The following is a 19,587-nucleotide window of genomic DNA, read 5'->3' as shown; positions in this document are numbered from 1 at the left end:
GGAGAACCATCTCTGGTTCAAGGCTGATATCTACCCTGAGCCTCCTCCCTCTGGTTTTCTCGCTCCATTAGTTGTTCATTCCTCTTACAGTTCTGGTCTGCTGGCCTGGCTCTCCCAACCTTGGCTCTCCTCCTGTATTCTTTGATTCCCTTAATTCCCTTAAATCTCTCCCACCTTAAAACAAAATAAAAGTAAAAATAAAAATAAAAATCTCAGGGCCTTCTTTGGCCCTGAGCCCCCCTCCTCTAGCTGTGTCCTCTCTCCGTGGAGAAATGGTTTGGCTGTTCTCCCTCTCTTTGCAGCTCCTGCTGTTTTTTCAACCCTCAGGGGCAGGTTTCTGCCCCTGCCCCATGGAAATGGTTGCCATCTGGGTCAACAGTGACTTTCCAAAAACTTTTCTTTCCTTATATAACTTCAACTTTCTGTTTATGATTTAATACTTATTTTTGAATTACACAAGGAATACATAAATGCAAACTCTTTAAACAAAGAAAATGCAAACGATGTGTGAGTAAACGTCTATAGCACAGGGTTAGGGTTTCCATCCATGCTCTATCCCATTAGCGCTCCCCAAGCCTGTAGGTTTCCTCAAAGGTACATATATTAATAATGTAGAGTTTAGTATTTCTATACATTTGAATATGGACAGGGAGCTAGGTTATATAATGACATACTCTTTTTATTTACTATTTACTGTTCATTTTATTCTCAACTTTCTTTTTACACTAATTTGGAGTTTTTTTAAAACATCAGTATATAGAGAATTACATTATTTCTTAAAATTCTCTTTTCTATTGCTTGTACACTGTCATTCCCTCCTATGCTCTTACTCCTTTGATAATTCTTTCTCGTCCTCTTTTGCGGCTTCTCTTCTTCTGTCTTTATCTTAAATGAGGCTGCTCTGCTGACCTCCACCCTTCTGCCTCTTCTGTCCTCACTTTGGCACCTGTTTCCAGCCTTTTACCATGTGCTAAGTCATCCTTTTTCCATGCTTCTGCTACGCTGGGTACCACACTACATGCACCATATGCTCATTTCATTTAACAGTTACAGAGCTCATAAATATTTTTTATGCATGGTGCGATCCCCATTGAGTCTGAGGTCTTAAAACAGATAAAATAACCCCCTGAAGGCCACCATTCTAGTAAGTGGAAGAGCTGGAATTCAGGTCCTGGTCAGGCCTGTGCACATAACCCCCAAGATATATTGCCTCCCATATGTGTAGAAACTGACAAATTTGCAAATACGCATTTGTCATGTTCCCCTGGGTGCTCAGAGTTATTTGATACTAAGCAAGTCCAAAACCAAACCCATCTTTCTTCAAGTGGCTTGTTGTCCACTTTTCTCTACCTAGGGAGTAGTTTCCTAAACACTCAGTCACTCACACCAGCAGATGTCATCCCCTGTGCCCTCCATCCCCACTGCTCACATCCAATCAGGCACCAGTTGTGGACTCAACCCCTGGACTAGCTCATCCTCCTTCCTGTCTGTGTTAATGGCAGTTGCCTGGGCTACTGCTCAGCCACCTCACCTGTCTCTCTCCCAGGTTTGCTTTCTAATCCATTCTCCAACAAATGCAGTGTTTAGAATAGGGGTTTTAGTCTGTAAATTTTACTCTTTTTAATCTCTCCTAACAGAGATTCTTGCATTTCCATTCTTTGCAAAGGGGGCAGTGTAAGAAGAGGAGAGTTCGCTGTAGAGAGAGATTAGCGGGGGTGATATAGTGTTAGCACCTCATGCTAATGTGGGACATAAAAATATTGATTAGTCAGTAGAGTGGAGTTAATCGATATAAGAGAATGTGAGAGCCAGAAGAAGCTGAAGATAGTAATGCTAAAACAACCACGAGTAATGAAAGGTAGGACGGCCTGGTGTAGCTCCTTAAGGGCGGCTGCTGCCAACGCCAAGCATTGCTGAGACAGGAATTGCACTGTGACCCTCCAGGACTGGGTGTCCTGCTGTCCCAAGGACATTGTCATACCCTGATATGAGGAATGCTGGTTTGTAAGAGTTTTCTCAGTAAAACTGAGCCGTTTTTCTTTAGTTACCTATTACATGACTTTTCAGTTTGGCTTTTACTGTAGTTATTATTTATATCTCATTAGCATATATGGCTAATATGCTGGATATATATGCTGTCTCTTTGTAAGTATGTCTTTAATCAGAGTAACTTGGATGAGGTTTTGGCCCTAATAATTCTTTGCTCAGCTAATAGAATTTTTATCCTCCTTTAAAAATAATTAAGGCTTATGATTTTATGCTGTACTGTTGATCTTGAATCTTTAGGATTTTATTTAAATGTTTCCATTTATTCTGCATAGGATAGATGGTGGTTTGGTTTTGATTACAAATATTACACATGAATATTTTATATGTATATATGTATGTATGTAAAATATTCATGTGTACGTACCTCAAACTTGCCATCCAGTGGTGTTTGACAGATGGCTGGCTTTCATCATGTTGATTTATATAGCTTAATTTTATTATTTCCTTTGGCAGTAAGAAACCATTTTTTCCCCTGGTGGATGTTAAACTTAATAAAAACCAAACAGAACAGAAATAATGAATAGATTAGGCAAAATTTTTTAAATTTGAGCATTACCTAGCAACTAGAAAATTTAATCAGATAAAACATGTATTAGAAATATGGGAAAGAAAAACTAAAGCTCTGAAAACCCCTACATTGAAGGGAAACCATACCTGCACGTTCAGTTGACTTGACCCAGGGCAGAAGTAGGCATTCATTTGCTAGTGGGATGCACAAAGAAAGCTTTGTTACAAAAAGTTGAGAGGATTTCCCAGCAGTTAGTAATCTAAGGAGACCCAATGAAATAAGTTGAATGACTTTAAAATTACAAGAAATTGAAATTATAATGTGAAGAAGAACAAACCGTGCAAAATAACTCACATTAGATGACTTTTCATTTGAATGAGTGTTTTATGCCAACCCTGTGTCAGGTGCTGGACCAGTCTGCAGTGTTTTTGCCTGCATTGTTGTGGAGCTTCCAACCAGTTTCCCTCACCGCAAGCCCTACTTTTGTCTTGTTCCATCAGCAGCAGCCAGTGTGATCCTCTTAAAAAGTTAGACCTTGCCAAGCCTTCGATCAAAGCTCTGGCATCTTACACAGGGTGAAAACCTGAGATTTTATATTAGTCTACAAAGCACTTTATGTTTTAGAGTCCTGTTTCCTCATCTGCTTTTATTACTTAGTCTCTATTTATAAACTTTTAAACATTTACCTTCTGTCTTCTAAATTTAAGCCACTGTTGATTCTAAAAGTTAAAAAGCAATAAGGGGCATTTACATCACAGTTATACAAATATTACATCCCAAAGTATGAAGGTTGGTGTTTGGTTCCATAGAGAATGAAAGGTAATCAGATGCAATTGAGTATTTGCTCCTTGCAGGAGAATCTTGCTTGTATTAACTTCTCATTTCTTTCTAGTTTCCTTTACTTCCTCTGGCTTGTGTTCTTGCATTCCATGTCATCTTTTATCTTTGTTTTCTGTTTTATTTGGTTGGAAAACTCCTCATAATTTTTCTCCTGTTGTAAGTGTGGAGGTTACCAAACTGTTTTTGTTTGGAACTAGCCCTTGGCCTGTTGATTGGTTGCCTGGGTTGGGAATTTAAGTTAAAAAATATTTTCCCTTCAATTCTGTATTGTGATCTAGCATTCCAAGTTACAGACTGAGAAGTATGTCATCTTGATTGTCACTTTTTAAAGAGAATCTATGGTTTTTTTGAAGCTTTTATCATTTTTCTTTAGCCTTAGAGCTCTGATATTTTACCAGGATGCATCAGGGCACGAAATATTTTCATTTAGTCTCTCTAGGTCATCTTTCATCCTTGAACTGTGCCCTGTTTGGTTCAGGGAAGGTTTCTTTCATTTCTTGATTTCTTCCCCATCAGAGCCTATGTTTTTCCCTCTGAACTTCCATAAGATAGATATTAGACCTCTTGGATCTATACTCCATGTTGCTCAGTTTTTCTTTTATATTTCCAATCTTTTGTATTTTTGTTCAGTGTCTTTATTTTTCCAGACATCCAGCTTTGTTTTTGGCCATGTCTGGTTTATTGGTTAGCACATTCACTGACCTGTAAAATTTTAATAATAAGTTTTTGTTTCCAAGAACTCTTCTTGTTATCAGATTACTTTTTTTCATATAAGTCCCCTTTTTTCTTATAGCTCTGATATCCTTCCATGTCTCTCTGAAGATAATAAACCTCTGTTGCCTGAACTAGCCTTGTATCCTCCAGTGTCTTTCTGTTTGTTCATTTGGGGCTGTATTTATTATCTATTGCTGCTTAACAGTTTATTCCACAATTCTTGAAACAATAAACACTTTATTGTCTCCCCACAGTTTCTAGGGTCAGGAATACAGGTATGTTTTAGTTGGGCATCTCTGCCTGAATTTCTCACGTGGCAACAATCAAGGTGACAGCCAGGTCTGCAGTCTCATCTGAAGGCTCAACTGTGGGAGGATCCATTTCCAAGTTTGCATGTGGTTGTTGGCAGGATTCACTTCCTTATCATTTGTTGGACTGAAGCCTCAGTTCCTCATCAGCTGTTGGCCAGAGGCCTCTGTCAGTTTCTACCTATGGGAATCTCTCCGCAGAGCAGCTCACAACACAGCACTGACTTCCGTCTGAGCAAACCAGTAAGACAATAGCTGGGGGAGGCAAGCAGGATAGAAGCCAGTCTTCTTATAAACTAATCTTGGAAGTGCCATCGCATCCTTTCTGCCATATTCTGTTCTTTAGAAGTGAGTCATACAGGTCTAGCTCACACTCAAGAGGAGGAAGGGGTGATGTAAGGGCATGAATATTACCAGAAGGCAGCCATCACTAAAAAGACAGTTAGCAAGATGCTGTCCACTGGAGAAGCCTTGGTTTTTGGAAGTTGGTTTTCTCAAGTGTCTAGTAATCTTTGTTCTAAATGAAAGACCTTGTGGGTTATTACAGGTACCGGGTCCGGGTTACCTTGTGACTGAGAATGTAGGTCTGTGTCACATATATAGGCTTCCTTTTGGGGTGTGTGGGAAGAGTGCAGGAAGGCAGGATGGTACTCCCCCTTGTATAATTCTACATCCTTTAGTGTGCATAGGTGGAAACTATGACTTGCTACCAGCCACCGGTGCATGGCAAACAACCTGAGGTTGTTTCTCCCTTGATTCCGTCACATTATATGGCAAACGAGAAGGGATTTTGCAAATGTAATTACAGTCCTAAACCAGTTGATTTTGAGATAATTAAAAAGGAGATTTTCCTGAGTGGGCCTGACTTAATCAGACAAACATCCTCAAAGGAGGACCAGGGCCTTCCCTGAAGTCACAGATGCTCCTGCTGAGCTTGAAGAAGCAGACCACGTGAGTTCTATAGCTGCAGGAAAATGAACTTTTCCAACAGTCTGAATGAACTTGGAAGTGGGTTCTTCTCCACTCAGGCTTCCAGATGGGAATGCACCTTGGCCAATATTTTGATTGCAGCCCCATGAGACCCCGAACTGAGGAACCAACTAAACTGAACCTGGACTCCTGACTCGTAGAAACCGTGAGATAATACATGTATTGTTTTAAACCACTAAGTTTGTGCTAATTTGTTATACAGCAGAAAATTAATGTTGCGCGTGGGTCACCGGCCAGCAGTGACCACGGAACGCTGTGGATGGCTCGACAATAAACACGCGAGAAATAACAACATGCACAGAGACAAACTAGTTTCTGTGGGGAAGTAGGGACAAAATGGCCACCCCCCCAGTGGGGAGCGCGCTGATTTACCGTCCATACCTGCTTTTATTAGGCTCATTTTGCATAATAATTCAGGTAAAGTACAGTACTCATTAGGGGAAGTAAGGAACTATAGAAAACAAAGAACTCTGCCAGTCTATTGAGTTGGGGTCAAAGAGCTGTAAGACTGAGGAACTAACTTCCTTCCTCCTAAGACCCTTCTCATTCAACTGAGAGCATTCTAAACAAAGAAGGTTTCACAGTAATTTACATGTTCTTTCTTAGGCCTGATCACCCTGGGGAATCCGCACTTCTCAGTACTGAGCTGCACCACCCTGTCATTGTTTCAGGCTTAGGTGGAGCAAGGGAACTAAGGCAACCAAGAGATAAGGAGATTTTCTCCCAGACGCTGAGAACTCAGGCTATGTCAGAGCCGAGGAGCGAGGGTCCATCACCCCCTTTTGCTGCAGCCCCCCAAGTCCTTCTTTTGGGGGGGCCTCCCAAAGTGATCATGCCTGGCTTAGGTCGTTCCCCCGTGGGGAATCTTACCCGTCTTTGGCTAACCGACCAAGCTTTTTGGGGTTCAGTTATGAATAAAGCAGCAGAAGCAGCATTTCTGCCAGGGAGATAAGCTTTTGTCTCCTTGCTGGCTTACAGTTCCAAGGGCGTTCCCTTAGCCTTAGCTAGGCGGGGATTTCAGCCTCTGATACCAGTCAGGGCGGTTCCCAACAAATTAACACAGTGTATTTCCCTCCTAGTCCCTCTAAGTGCTTCTGCTGTTGTGGTTGTCCTTTGGGTCTGCAGTGGGTGTCTGGAGTAAAGCCAAACCCTGTGCTCTTGGGAGTCCAGCTTTCTCTTCAGGAAGGACACACCTTTCTGCAGACGACTTGGGCTGTGACTTGAAGGAGCATCACTGAGGCTAGTCATGCCTTTTATTTCCTTATGTTGGGTGTTGGGAAGAGGAGGAGCCTAATTTCCCTGATGTTCTGAGAACACTTTAATGAAATGCCCTACCAATCGTCTCCTTGTCTTTTCCCATTCTTTGTGTTTGTAGAGTCTGATTTTGAGGCTTCCCTGGCCACTCTGGTTGGGAACCATGCTTACAGAGGGGCGGGCCAAGTAGGCTTACAGCTGTGAGTACGTGAAACACAGTTTATCTTTGCATTATTAATTAATTAATTAATTAGTTAATTGTTGTATTTATTACTATTATCAACCAACTTTTGTCTACCCCTGTATGTCAGGTTTCCTCTACTCTGATCTTCCCACCACTCTAATTCTTCTTGGTTTTTCTCTTCATGGAATTTCATGGAATTTCTGGTCTGTTGGTGGCATATTTTCCTGATTTATAATGCTGTTGTGGTTTCATTCTTAACACAGAAAATCATTTTCATAGCGTTTCAGTGGAACCGTAGAATTGATGGGAGGCCGATGCTGGTGGCGAGGCTGCATGAACTCAGCACATGTCCTGGACTGGACTTTTTCTTTTCATATGAGAAAATAAAATACTGTTTTTGCAATCTAATACTGATCTAATATATTTGTAATAAATTTGGCTGTGTTTCTGATAAAATGGATAAGAAAGGGCAGAATTTTTATAATATAATTACTTTTCTCATGCTCTATTATTACTTCCTCCCTTAAAAGTTCCCCAAAGCATATTTCTATGAAGACTCTACTCTTTTTTTCCCTCCTTTTCTCTTCTTCCCACTTACAGTTGCAAAGCCTTTCTTTCTACTCTCTTAGGGCAATTCCTTAGAACAAGTGACTTAAAAATACTGCTGACACTACGGTTTTCCTAACTCAAATAGCACACATGACGTAAGTGCTGAGGGTGTTGAGATAATTGAACTGAAACTGTGATTTTAGAATTGTCTTAAGACTCTTTTAGTTCCAAGTAACACAAACTCATTTCAATTTAGTTTAGGTTAAAAAGAGAATTTATTAGATGGAAACTGCAATATCTTACTGAACTTAAGGCTAAAAATTATGTTCAGATGTCATAAGGGTCTGGAACCAGAATGGAAAGCTGACAGGCACCCAGGTTGTTGTTATTTTCTGTCTCAGACTTTCTGTCTCGCTCGTCTCTACTTTGTTGAACATCTGATATTCCTTTCTCTCTCAGAAGACTCACTTTGTTTTGGCATAGATGTGGCCAACTATGGCTGCCCAACAATGGTAACCTGAGTTTCCAAGTCCATATCATCTCAGTTGAAGCAAATAGGTCAGAGGCACAATCCCAGATTCTAAGAAGAATCTAATTGGTTTAGCTTGGGCCAGTTACTTTTTTTTTTTTTAAGACCAGTTTAATGTGGTCTTTGAGGGCAAGTTTTATGGTACAAACTTGGCTGCCAGGGCCCAAGTTCCCAAAGATGAAGTAAATGGGTAGAAGATTGAGCTGATATCTCAAAACACATCTACTGCAATATTCTTGTTTATATCTAGTGTGCTGTTTCTCATTAGAGAAAGTTTAGCTTGTAATTAAGAACATGGGCTTAGGGGCAGACAGACTTTGATTTGAATCCCATCCAGCCCTGCCATGTACAAGTTATGGGACCTCTGTGAAGATTGAATCCTTTCTCTCTACAATTGGAATGATAAAACTATCTTCTTGAGTTTCTGGGAGGATGAGATGAGAATATGTGTGGTACTCCCCACATTGTCAACTAATGAAAGCTATTGTCATTTATTGCTTTATCATGCCATTTGGGAAAGATTATGTGAATAGAGGAAAATACATTTTTACCAACTTGTATACAACAGGAAGTTCTGGTGACAGAGCTTTAGATGCCATGGAATGGCATAATCAATAGAAATCTAAACAGAGTTTATCTTCTTTGGGCACAGGCTAGATTGTAAGAGTTAGGGCCCAAAGAATCTACACTTATTCCCAGAATGAATTTTTGCTTCTGTTGCTTTTGAAAAGAATGTGCAAAGGTAGTCAGTGTTCTCAAAATCCTAAAGAGAGCAAGCAAGTCTGGTAGCTGCCGGTATAGTCGTCATAGTTCTCTTCAGCCAGTGCCTGTTCCCGTAGTTGTTTCACTTATCCTACTTTCTGGCAAGTCTGTTCCGATTGGCTAGTGTCTTGCTTGGTGAAATATTTTAAATATCATCCCTGGAAACCAAGTATATGCTTGTCAAATCAAAGGTTTCTTTGTTTAAAAAAAAAAAGATGTTCTATTTTCTTCATAGAACAGTGGATTTCCTTTGTACTTTTCTCACTGATGTAATGAAATAGTGGGTTGCAGCCATCATTAAATGAACTCTAAGTAAAAAAATATGTATAATCATAATTATTCAAATTCTATATAGTTAAAGGATGCCAAAAGTAGGCCAAAAGTTAAGTTTTAGTAAAAACAATATGTAAAATGATAATGACGCAAGTTCTTTGTTAAGGGTGTCATATGTGAACCAAAAGTTAACCTTTACATGAAGTAGAGTTAGCCAAACAAGCTATGTTTCTGGTTTCTTCTTAAAATGTAGTGCATGCTTTTCTATATGGAACTGTAGTAGAACAACATCTCAATGACTAACTATAATTTTTTCTCAAGTTATGCAGACATTTTGATTGAGAGGGAAGTATTGATGCAGAAGTACATTCATCTCGTTCAGATCGTAGAGACAGAAAAAATTGCAGCTAACCAACTGCGACATCAACTTGAAGATCAAGATACAGAAATCGAAAGGCTTAAATCAGAGGTATTTCCCAGTTGGTGATTCCTTCTCATTGTTTCACACTTACGGTCATCTCCTCATGATTATTTAAGGCCTATCTGGGCAAATATTTAATCCCAAATGTAGTTTCTCTGCTATCGATATGTATGTGGCCAGGCTACTGATCTACATTAGAAACAAATCTAATGTTTGTGTTAAAAATAGGCAAATATACTTCAATAAAATATCAGAATTATAGGCTATGTTTAAATTATTTGTGTTCCTGATTGTCCTTCCTTTGATCAGCGATTCAGAGTTGACTATAATATTTAATTGTTTTCAGATTGACTCTTATGGTAAAGCTAATTGTGAGTCTATCATAGAAATTCAATTAAAGTTCAAATGACAACTAAGGAAGGAGCAAAGATGAATTCAGAATGACTTTACTTTTTCTGGATCTAAGGAGTCTAGCCTTCTTCCCTTTAGAATTTTGAAAAATATGTTTGAATTAAAAAGTAAGACATTTATTAGGGTGCATTTTTTTCCCCTGAAATTGGAATTCTTGCCTCTTTCTTCTCCTCCCCCACCCCCTTAGCATGAACTTCTCAGGCCCTATGCTCCCAGGCAGTGAGACTGAGCCAGGTGAGAACAGAAGTGGTCATAGAGTCTGCAGCCATGGCAGTGTGCCTGGGCCTCCCTCTCTGCAAGGTGCCTCTGTCTGTGTACCTTGTCTTGCTATCCTGTCCCTTCTTGTGCGAAGTGATTGATGGTTAAAGGTTCAAAGAGGAATGTAGAAAGTGAGTTTTCTTCCCTCTTTCTCACTATCAGGGCATTAATATCTTCTTTACTTCAAAGAGAAGTGTTAGACAAAATGAAATCTACTGCTAGTTGTATTCTTGTTGACAGAGACAATTCAGGCTCCTCAGCCTTGGTAACTTTCTTGTCATGTTTCTGTCATTTGACAACTTTGTTTTTCGTTTCCTCATCCCTTCCCCTAAGACATGCTCTGTGCATCCTGTGAGGGGTTTCACCTGCTTTCTGTGTACTTCACCCCCAGTGCACAGAGCATGGGCCTCAACTAGTTCCATCTGGGATCCGCTGGCTTCCCTGGTGATGATTACTTGCAGACTGTGTTCACCATATCATTAGTGTTGTTATCTTCCTGATGCAACCCTGAAATCTGATACAGTGAAAACAACAACAGAAAACCTAACAAACCTGCATTTTAAAAGACTATATCAGGCACTATAATTTAAAAGAAAATTATTGTGTTCTCTCTTTGCCATTGTACAATAAGCTAGAGCAGATGCTTGCCTGCGAAGTGAAAGAGGCTGGTGTTTTTCTCTCTAAGAGAAACTCAGCCCCAAGCGATGTTCCCCGATATTTATTTGTGTGTGCCGATCTGTCTTCATTGTGTTCTGTTTGAGTCTGAATATAGACTGCAGTTAGAAACTGTCAGTGCCAGGTATGCCTTGTGTGGTTGCTTGACAGGAGCCACAATTTATTTCCTACGCCTTCTATTTCCCCACTTCCCTGCCAGAATGTGGCAGAGATGTGCACTTGGTATTAGAGGTAAAATGTAAAGACAGGTCAGAAGGAGTGATTACAATCCCTTAATTTTGTATTTGCTTGTTAGTAGATCTGTTTAGGTTCTTATGTTTGTAAGTGCCTACAAACTGAGCAGTAAGTCCAGTGAATTTTGTCCCTAAGTGCAGTTGAGGGGCCATCTGGTCTTGAATTGCTCCTCACTGGTCACAGAACTGAACTGGAGATAAAAGGAGATCCCAGGTTGTTTTGATCCTTTTTTATCTTTTTACCTTTTCACCTTTTCTTGGTGGGTTGGGACCAACCCTAGGGCTCTGAAGTTCCCTTTGCAGTTACCATTTCCCCCAGGAGAACCGTGAGTCTGCTGACTTGTGTGTACTTGGAAGGCTGAAGGCTGATTCTTCCCAGAGATGCAGGAGCTGTGAGCTGAGTGTCTTTGCATTTGGAGATCACAAGGCATTGTGGGCAGCTGCCTTCAGGCGAGGTGGCTGACCTGTCCCTCAGCCCCTGAGAAGGTCTTGGCCTGGGCATCGCTGGCAAAACTGGCAGGGCTACGTTTTGAGCCAACATTTCACCTAACCCAGACCCCAGTTCACACTTCCACAGTTACTTCTCATAAGCACTGCTGTTTCTAACAAAACAGAAGGCTTAGAGTAAAGTTCATGCTTCCCCTGCTGCGGTACCAAAGGCAGAAAGTGAATAAGAAATTAATGCTTCCTAAAGATCTCATGAGCTATCTTGAGGGTGTAACTATGGGTTATAGCAATAATCCAGTATTTTCCAAATCATGAAATGGACCTGTTCTGTGTTCTAGATTGTTGCTCTTAATAAAACCAAGGAACGAATGCGGCCTTACCAAAGCAATCCAGAAGACGAGGATCCAGACATCAAGAAGATTAAAAAGGTAGGATGCTGGGGGTTTCTGGCTGCGGAGGCACAGTGACCAGTTGGGGGTTCTGTGGTACTGTCTTTGCCACCCTGTCCTGAGCTGAGAACCTTGGTGTTTCTGTTCTGATGGCTCCCAGACTTGCCCTTCAGAGTGATCCAGACATGACTACTTTTCTAGAAAAGTATCAGCCTAAGATTTCTTTCCAGTCCTGAGGATCTCCTTTTGGACTCTGTGCGAAGGATGCCAACCAGACCTTAAGATAGCAGTGTTCTCCAGCTGGGTTAATTAAGTGCTGTTTAACCTCCTGATTTTGTGCTTCTTTCATATTTTGGGGGAATGTTTTTTAAATTACATTTCAAAAATATTTCTTTTAGCCATAGTCTTTAGTGCTTATTTTTTTGAACATGTGAGAAGTTTGAATAAATCACTACATCTGCTCAGATTTCTAGTTTATTATTGTTTCTTTCTTGTTTAACATTCACAAAATCAGCATATCTTTTCCATCTTACTGTTATTTATGACGGTACAACTTTTGTAATTATCAGACACTGGCACTCAATCCAGTCTACTGTGTTTGCTTTATGTCATCGAGGTTTTGAGTTCTGTAATCCTAATTGTCCTCAGTAAAGCACTTAGCTTTGTTAACATTATGTGAAAAGCCTCATTATTAAAATCTTTAGTTCTTAATTTTTCTTAATGCTATTTCTCTATCCTAAATAATTATTCCTTTTCAGCTGTAACAAAACTTTAACTAAATATTGCTTAGAATTTTAAATAGAAATATTTCTTAGGACTAAATTACAATGTCTTTAGTTTTTAAGAAATAAAAAAATAAAATAACATCTTTTTTAAAGAACTTATAACTTTATACATTGAATTTGGTTCATGCTATTGTGTTACAAGATTAATGTTATTGACTTTCTTTTAATAGTATGTAGTTGCACGTGAGCAAAGAAATCAGTAAAATACAGCTTCCAGTGCAGTGGTGGATCCTGGTCTGTTAGGAAGAAAGTGACCAGCTTTTGCTCTGCAGAAAGTAGCTGTCCAAGTGAATAGAAAAGTTTTATGTAACACAAAATTCAGTTCAGTCAATTTTTTAAAATACTCTGGTAAATGGAAGAATAATGATACTTTTTACCTGTAATAACGTTCTATTTCTTAGAAGAAATAACTCTTTTAAATAACTTGTTAAATAGATTTTGAAATTTACTCTTTTGTTTTTCTGTCTCAAATCAAACTAATGTCTATGTGGAAAAAAGGGTGTTTACGAATGAATTAGTTTCTCTAGCCTCATTTTGACAAATGTCAATGCAATTTTTTAACTTCAAGAGGCCAAAAATTAAAATTGATTTTAATTCACAGAAATTTACCATTAAATTTCTTCAAATAATATACATATAATTTTCCCCATATAATTTTATTAATTTTTATTGTTTCAGTTAAATCAACTGTATGAATGCCTGTAGAAAATTGATAGTATGCTAACAACATCAGTAGGTAAATGAGAGAATTTTAAACATTGCAAAAGAAGAGTAGTTGTTTGAATACATGATAATTTAGACTCCATGGATCAAACAGTATGGAAAAAATAAAAAGTGTAGGACTGTGCTGAATAGATAATGATGGTACTAAAAAAAGATTTGTAGTGACGTAATGCTTTTAATTATAAGTGAATCTGCAACTTGCTTTGTTGCTGAATCTGCCACTTAAATATAACAAATACTAAAAAAATATCATATAACCTTTTTATATTTAGGAAGGACCACAGGTATAATTGGTCAGTTATTTTGTAGATGAGGAAATGGAAGACCAGAGTTCAAGGCCACTCCCAAGGTTAGATGCAGAGCCTTTGGGTTAAGGATTATGACATATCCCTGTGTGCTTAGCACCCGGTATTTAGCTGGGTTTTAAACAATGACCAGTGAATGTTTTTGGCTAATACACACAGACCAGTGCACTTTGTGAGGTTTGCTTATTACTCTGCAAACCATACCTAGGGAATTCAGATCAATTTTAAAGGCTATCATATTTTCTACAAAATTGATTTTAACTATATTTTATGTTTTTTTCAAAAAATAATAACCATTGCAAATTTGTCCATGTGCTGAAACAGAGAGTCTTTATGGTTAACAAAATGCAGGTGAAAGAACACCAGTTCTGCTTGCAGCCTTCCTACCTGTGTGATTTACCAGGATATTTAGTTTACTCATCTGTGAGAGGAAGCAGTTGGAAGAGCTCATCTCTAACACTTATTTTTAAACTTAGTAAAGTGGCATGTCAACAACAACACAAAATCAAATGACCCAATTATAAAACAGACAAAGGAATAGACATTTTTCCAAAAATGATATGCAATTGATCATTTGTATATAATCTCTGGAGACCTCACATACACATGAAAGGGTACTCAACATCACTAAGCACTAGAGAAATACAAATTAAAACCACAATTTAATATCACCTCATACCTATTAGGATGGCTACTCTAAAAAAAACACCAAAATAAGTATTGATAAAGATGTGGAGAACTTGAAACTTGCACACTCTTGGTGAGATTGTAAAACGATTCACCTGCTATGGAAAACAATACAGTGGTTCCTCAAAAAATTAAAAATGGAACTACCATTTGAGCCAGCAATCCCACTTCTGGGTACATACATGATGCGTGGGTCACTGGCCAGCAGTGATCATGGAATGCTGTGGATGGCTCGTCGAAACTCGAGAAGAAACATGCACAGAGACTGATCAGTTTCTGTGGAGAAGTAGGGACGGAACAGCCACCCTCTCTAGTGGGGAGCATGCCGATTTGCCATCCAAACCGGTGTTTACTGGGTTCGTTTTGCATAAGAATTCAGGTAAAGCACATTACTCATTGCGAGGAAGTAAGGATCAGACGATAGGTAACAAGGAACTCTGAGGGTTTATTTTGAGTCAGGGTCAAAGAGCTGTAAGACTTTAAGGAACAAACTAACTTCCTCCTTGGACCCTTCTCATTTAACTGAGAACATTCTAAACAAAGAAGGTTTCCCAGGAATTTACATGTTCTTTCTTAGGCCTGATCACCCGGGGAATCCACCCTTTCCAGCACAGGGTGGCACCACCCTTTCATTGTTTCGGGCTTAGGTGGAGCAAGGGAAGTAAGGCAGCCAAGAGATTAAGAGATTTTCTTGCAGAGCAGGAAGACTCAGGCTTTGTCAAAGCCAAAGGGCAAGAGTCCATCACCCCCTTTTGCTGTAGCCCCCAAGTCCTTCTTTTGGAGGCCTCCCACATGATCGTGCCTGTCTTAGATCGTTCCCCCCTTGGGGAATCTTACCTGTCATTGGCTAGCCGACCAAGCATTGGGATCCAGGCAGGGTGAGGTATGAAGGAGCAGAAGTGGCGCTCCTGTCAGGGAGATAAGCTTGTCTCCTTGCTGGCTTACGGTTCCAAGGGCGTTCCCTTAGCCCTTAGCCTAGGTGGGGGTTACAGCTTCTGATACCAGGCAGGGCGGTTCCCAACACATACCCAAGAGAATTGAAAGTGGGATTTTGAAGTGATATCTGCATCCCCATATTTATTGCAGCATTATTCACAGTAGCCAAGAGGTGAAAGTGATCCAAATGTCCACTGAAAGATGTATGGGTTAAAAAATATGGTACCCGGGTACCATGGAATATCACTCATTCTTAAAAAGTGAGGAAATCTTGGCACATATTACAACATGAGTGAACCTTGAGGACATTATACTAAGCGAAATAAGTCAGACACAGAAAGACAGATGCTGCGTGATTCCACTTATATGAGGTATTTAAAGCAGTCAAACTCACAGAAACAGAAAGAGTGGGGCTCTCAGGACCTGAGGGAAGGGAACAAAGTGGCTTTGCTGTTTAGTGAGTATAGAGTTTCAGTTTCACAAGATGAAAAAGTTATAGAGATCTGTTGCACAACAATGTGAATACAGGGTGGGGCAAAAATAGGTTTACACTTGGGAGTGCATGTAACGGTTTATTCTTGTACTATTGTTTATTAATTATTGTATTATTTTCCACATGAACAGCTGTAAACCTACTCTTGCCCACCCCGGTACACTTAACACTACCAAACTGCACACTTAAAAATGGCTAAAATGGTAAATTTCATGTTATATGTTTTTTTACTACAATTTAAAATATTTTTTAAAATATCTGATTTCTTATTGTTGAAAATAAATCTTTCATTTATTCCTTTTTTGAAGTGTTAAAAACTAATTATGTAATATTATTGTATTCTGGTGCCCATATAAACAGGCCTAAACACCTTAAAAGTTTCTTAAGAAGAAACTTCATTTTTTCTGCTATTTGATAAAAGTGTGCACCAGTGAAAGAGCAGTGTTTTATATGGCACAGGGTGGACGACACCTTAACTGACAGACTTAAGAAAGCCTGTCTCACAGCTCCCTGAGATTCCTTTCTTTTCTTTCTTCCTTTCTTTCTCCTTTCCTTCTTTCCTTCCTCCATCCCTCCCTCCCTGCTTCCCTTCCTTCCTTTTTCTTTCCTTCTGTCTCTCTTTTCTGTAGGTTCAGAGCTTCATGCGAGGATGGTTGTGTAGAAGGAAATGGAAGACCATCGTGCAGGATTACATTTGTTCTCCTCACGCTGAAAGTATGAGGAAGAGAAACCAGATTGTGTTCACCATGGTGGAGGCCGAGTCGGAGTACGTGCACCAGCTCTACGTCCTGGTCAACGGCTTCCTCCGGCCCTTGCGAATGGCTGCCAGCTCCAAGAAGCCCCCCATCAGCCACGACGACGTCAGCAGTATTTTTCTCAACAGGTTTGTCTTGGCACAAATCAAAGAGTCATGTGAAAAACCCATTTGTATTTCTTAAAAAATTTTTTTACTCCACTCTTAAAAGAATAGGTTTCATAAAGTCACTTTTATGAGTTTGTGATATTGAAAATACAAAATCTATTATTTGTGTTTCATTTATTAGTCCAAATTTGCATATCTTGATTTTGAATTTTGACATGCAGTTTTCTGTTTTTCTTCCCTGTTTGACATATGTTTTCTTGTCATTGTGTGGGGTATGCATGCTTTGGAAAGACTATTTCCCTCCCTCCCTGAGGGAAGTGGAGTGATTAGCGGGTCCTTATCTGGAATTTATACAAAAGCACTTGAGGAAGAACAACAGCTCACAGAGGGCTTGAGACTCCCTAGTAAATTCATTCACTCAATAAATATTTATTGTGTCTTTACTGCTGTGGATTCGTGAGTGAACAAAGAATCCCTGCCTTCATGGAACTTAAATTTTGATGTAGGAAGACAGACAATGAATAGTGAATAAGTGAAATATGTAGTATATTATGTGGTGATGGGTTCTGTAGAAAAAAATAAAGCAGTGAAGGAGATAAGGCAGAAGGAGCGTGATTGGGTGTTTGACTTAACATTTTAGTTATTTGTTTTTGAGTAGATAGTACAAGCACAAAAGTCAAAACAACATGAAACGTCAAACAGCCATCAGAAGTCTCACTCTCACCCCTGCCTCTGCCTGCTCCGTCTCCCCACTTTCTGTGTGCAGCCATTTTAATCAGGTTCTGATAGATCCTTCCAGTGTTAATTGAGGTAGATGAAATAAAAAATGGATTCTGAGTCTTACTTTTCTCCATTTTGCACAAAAGGCAATGTACTTTAATATATATTTACTTTTTACACTTAAATTGATATATCCTGGGCATCCTCCCATGTTGATAGCTAAAGAAACTGCTGTTAAAAATTGCTACATTGTATTATTTTATGTGAATATGCCATAGGTTTTTAAAGTTTTTTTTTAAATAGCTAGTCTTCAGAAAGGCCTAAAAAGTAAGTTAACATTTGAAAAGAGACTTGAGTTGGTGAGGAAGTCAGGCATGGGGCTGGCTACCTGGGGGAAGAGTGGTGCAGACAGAGGGGCCTGCCTGTGCAAAGGGCCTGAGGCTGGAGCAGGCCTGGCTTGCTGGTTTGAGAAGCTGCCAAGGTCTCTGTGTGGAAGGGGGATGTTAGAGCATTAACAGTAGGACGTTGTAAGATCCTTTGCTTTTACTCTAAGTGAGATGGGGACACCTTAGTGGGGTTTTGAGAAGTCGCATGACATGGCACTGTCTTTTGAAAGGCTCACTCTGGCCTCTCTGGCGAGAATAGGCTGCAGGGAGATCAGTAAGCTAGGTCAGAGGTGGTTACAGCAAGGAGGCCTGGCAGGTGGCTATCGTGATAACACAACAAGAGAAGATTATAATGGAGAAAGTGATTAGTGATTGGATTCTGGGTACCTTTTTAACATAGAGATGGTAACATTTGTTGATGAGTTTGATGTGGATTTTGAGGGAAAACAAAAAGCAGGTAAGATTTCAAGGCTTTTGGCCTGAACAACTAGACATATGGAGCTGCTATTTACTAAATGGGGGGAGATTAAGGCAAGAACAGATATAAGGGAAAGATGAAGAGTTTTTATTTTGGAACTGTTGCATGTGAGATGCTATTTTCCATCCAAATGGAGAAATCAAGTGAGCAGGGATTGGATATTAGACTGGAGTTCAAGGTAAAGGTCCGGAATAGAAATATAAATCTGGGAATGCAATGACATATGGTTAGCAAGCTGTTAGTCTGAATGAGATTACCCAGGGAGTAGGTACAGATGAACGAGAAGAGAGGAACAAGGACTGAGCCCTGGGTCTTTCCAACACGTAGAGGTTAGGAAGAGGAAGAGGAGCTGTAGTGTGACAGTAGAGAGGATCCGTTAGAGTTGTAGGGTGAAAGACAGGAAAGCAGGTTGTCCTGAAAACCAAAGCAAGAGGAAGTGAACACTATGTCAACAGGTCAAATAAAATCATAACTGAGCCCTGGCTGGTATGGCCAGCCATTGAGCACTGGCCTGCGAACTGAAGGGTTGCTGCTTTGATTCCTGTTTAGGGCACATGCCTGGGTTGCGAGCCAGGTCCCTAGTTGGGAACATGAGAGAGGCAACCACAGATTGAATTTTATTTCCCTCTCTCCCTTTTTTCCCCTCTCTCTAAAAATAAACAAGTAAAATCTTTAAAAATATCATAACTGAGACCTGACTGTGGTTTTAATAAGTTGGAGCTTATTGGTAACCTCAATGGGGGATCAAAGCCAGAATAGAGAGGATGAGGAGATTGGAATTGGAGAGAATGGGTCTGGGAAACTCTTTTCAAAGGAGGGTTGCTATAAAAAGGAGCAGAGGAACACGGTAGTACCTGGAAGTAAATAAAAAGGTATAAAAAAATGTGTGCATGTGGTTTTAAGATAAGATCAAAACCTTGGAGGAGAGGACTTCACGGGCCCAAGATGCCAGGACAGTAGAATGTTATTTGCTTGCATGCTGAAGTCATGACAAGAATTACGACAAGAGTAGTGCTGTAGAAAAGGCCAACAGTGAGCTGGGAGCTGAGAGGGCAGGCTTGGGAGAGAGGCTGCAGTCTGCAGGTGACCGTGGAAAGGAGGGTGAGGAGAGGGAGTCTGATCATACGAGATTAAAAGCGAGGCTCTGCTGTTGTGAGGAAGGAGGGAGACTTCCCTGCATTGGACGGAATGACTCTACTCAAGGCTAAATTATTGTTTTCGCATTTTTTTGTAGTGAAACAATCATGTTTCTTCATGAAATATTTCATCAAGGACTGAAGGCGAGAATAGCAAACTGGCCTACTTTAATTTTAGGTAAGTGCATGCTTTAGTTTCTCTTAATATGGCTAAAATTAGAGTAAGATAATTTCAACATTATTTAGCTGAAGCTGTTGAAATTTCCCATTGTCCCGTGAGCA

General features: G+C 39.8%; 1 protein-coding gene across 6 annotated transcripts in view; it reads left to right on the top strand.

Moving 5' to 3' along the window:
- The window catches only part of RASGRF2 (Ras protein specific guanine nucleotide releasing factor 2), a 196,992-nt gene that overhangs the window by 62,374 nt on the left and 115,031 nt on the right, over positions 1-19,587 (top strand). For all 6 annotated transcript variants that reach the window (XM_045847896.1, XM_045847895.1, XM_045847894.1 and 3 more), the window contains exons 3-6: positions 9,282-9,429; positions 11,744-11,833; positions 16,353-16,606; positions 19,404-19,483. In XM_045847896.1, the coding sequence (XP_045703852.1) occupies positions 9,282-9,429; positions 11,744-11,833; positions 16,353-16,606; positions 19,404-19,483 (572 nt within the window). The remainder of the gene's footprint in view (positions 1-9,281; positions 9,430-11,743; positions 11,834-16,352; positions 16,607-19,403; positions 19,484-19,587) is intronic.

Source organism: Phyllostomus hastatus, unplaced genomic scaffold, assembly GCF_019186645.2.
Source record: "Phyllostomus hastatus isolate PE091 unplaced genomic scaffold, TTU_PhHast_1.1 phas_contig_58, whole genome shotgun sequence".
Classification (NCBI taxonomy): domain Eukaryota; kingdom Metazoa; phylum Chordata; class Mammalia; order Chiroptera; family Phyllostomidae; genus Phyllostomus; species Phyllostomus hastatus.
The sequence above is the reverse complement of the archived record's forward strand: the minus strand, read 5'-3'. Positions and strand labels throughout refer to the sequence as shown.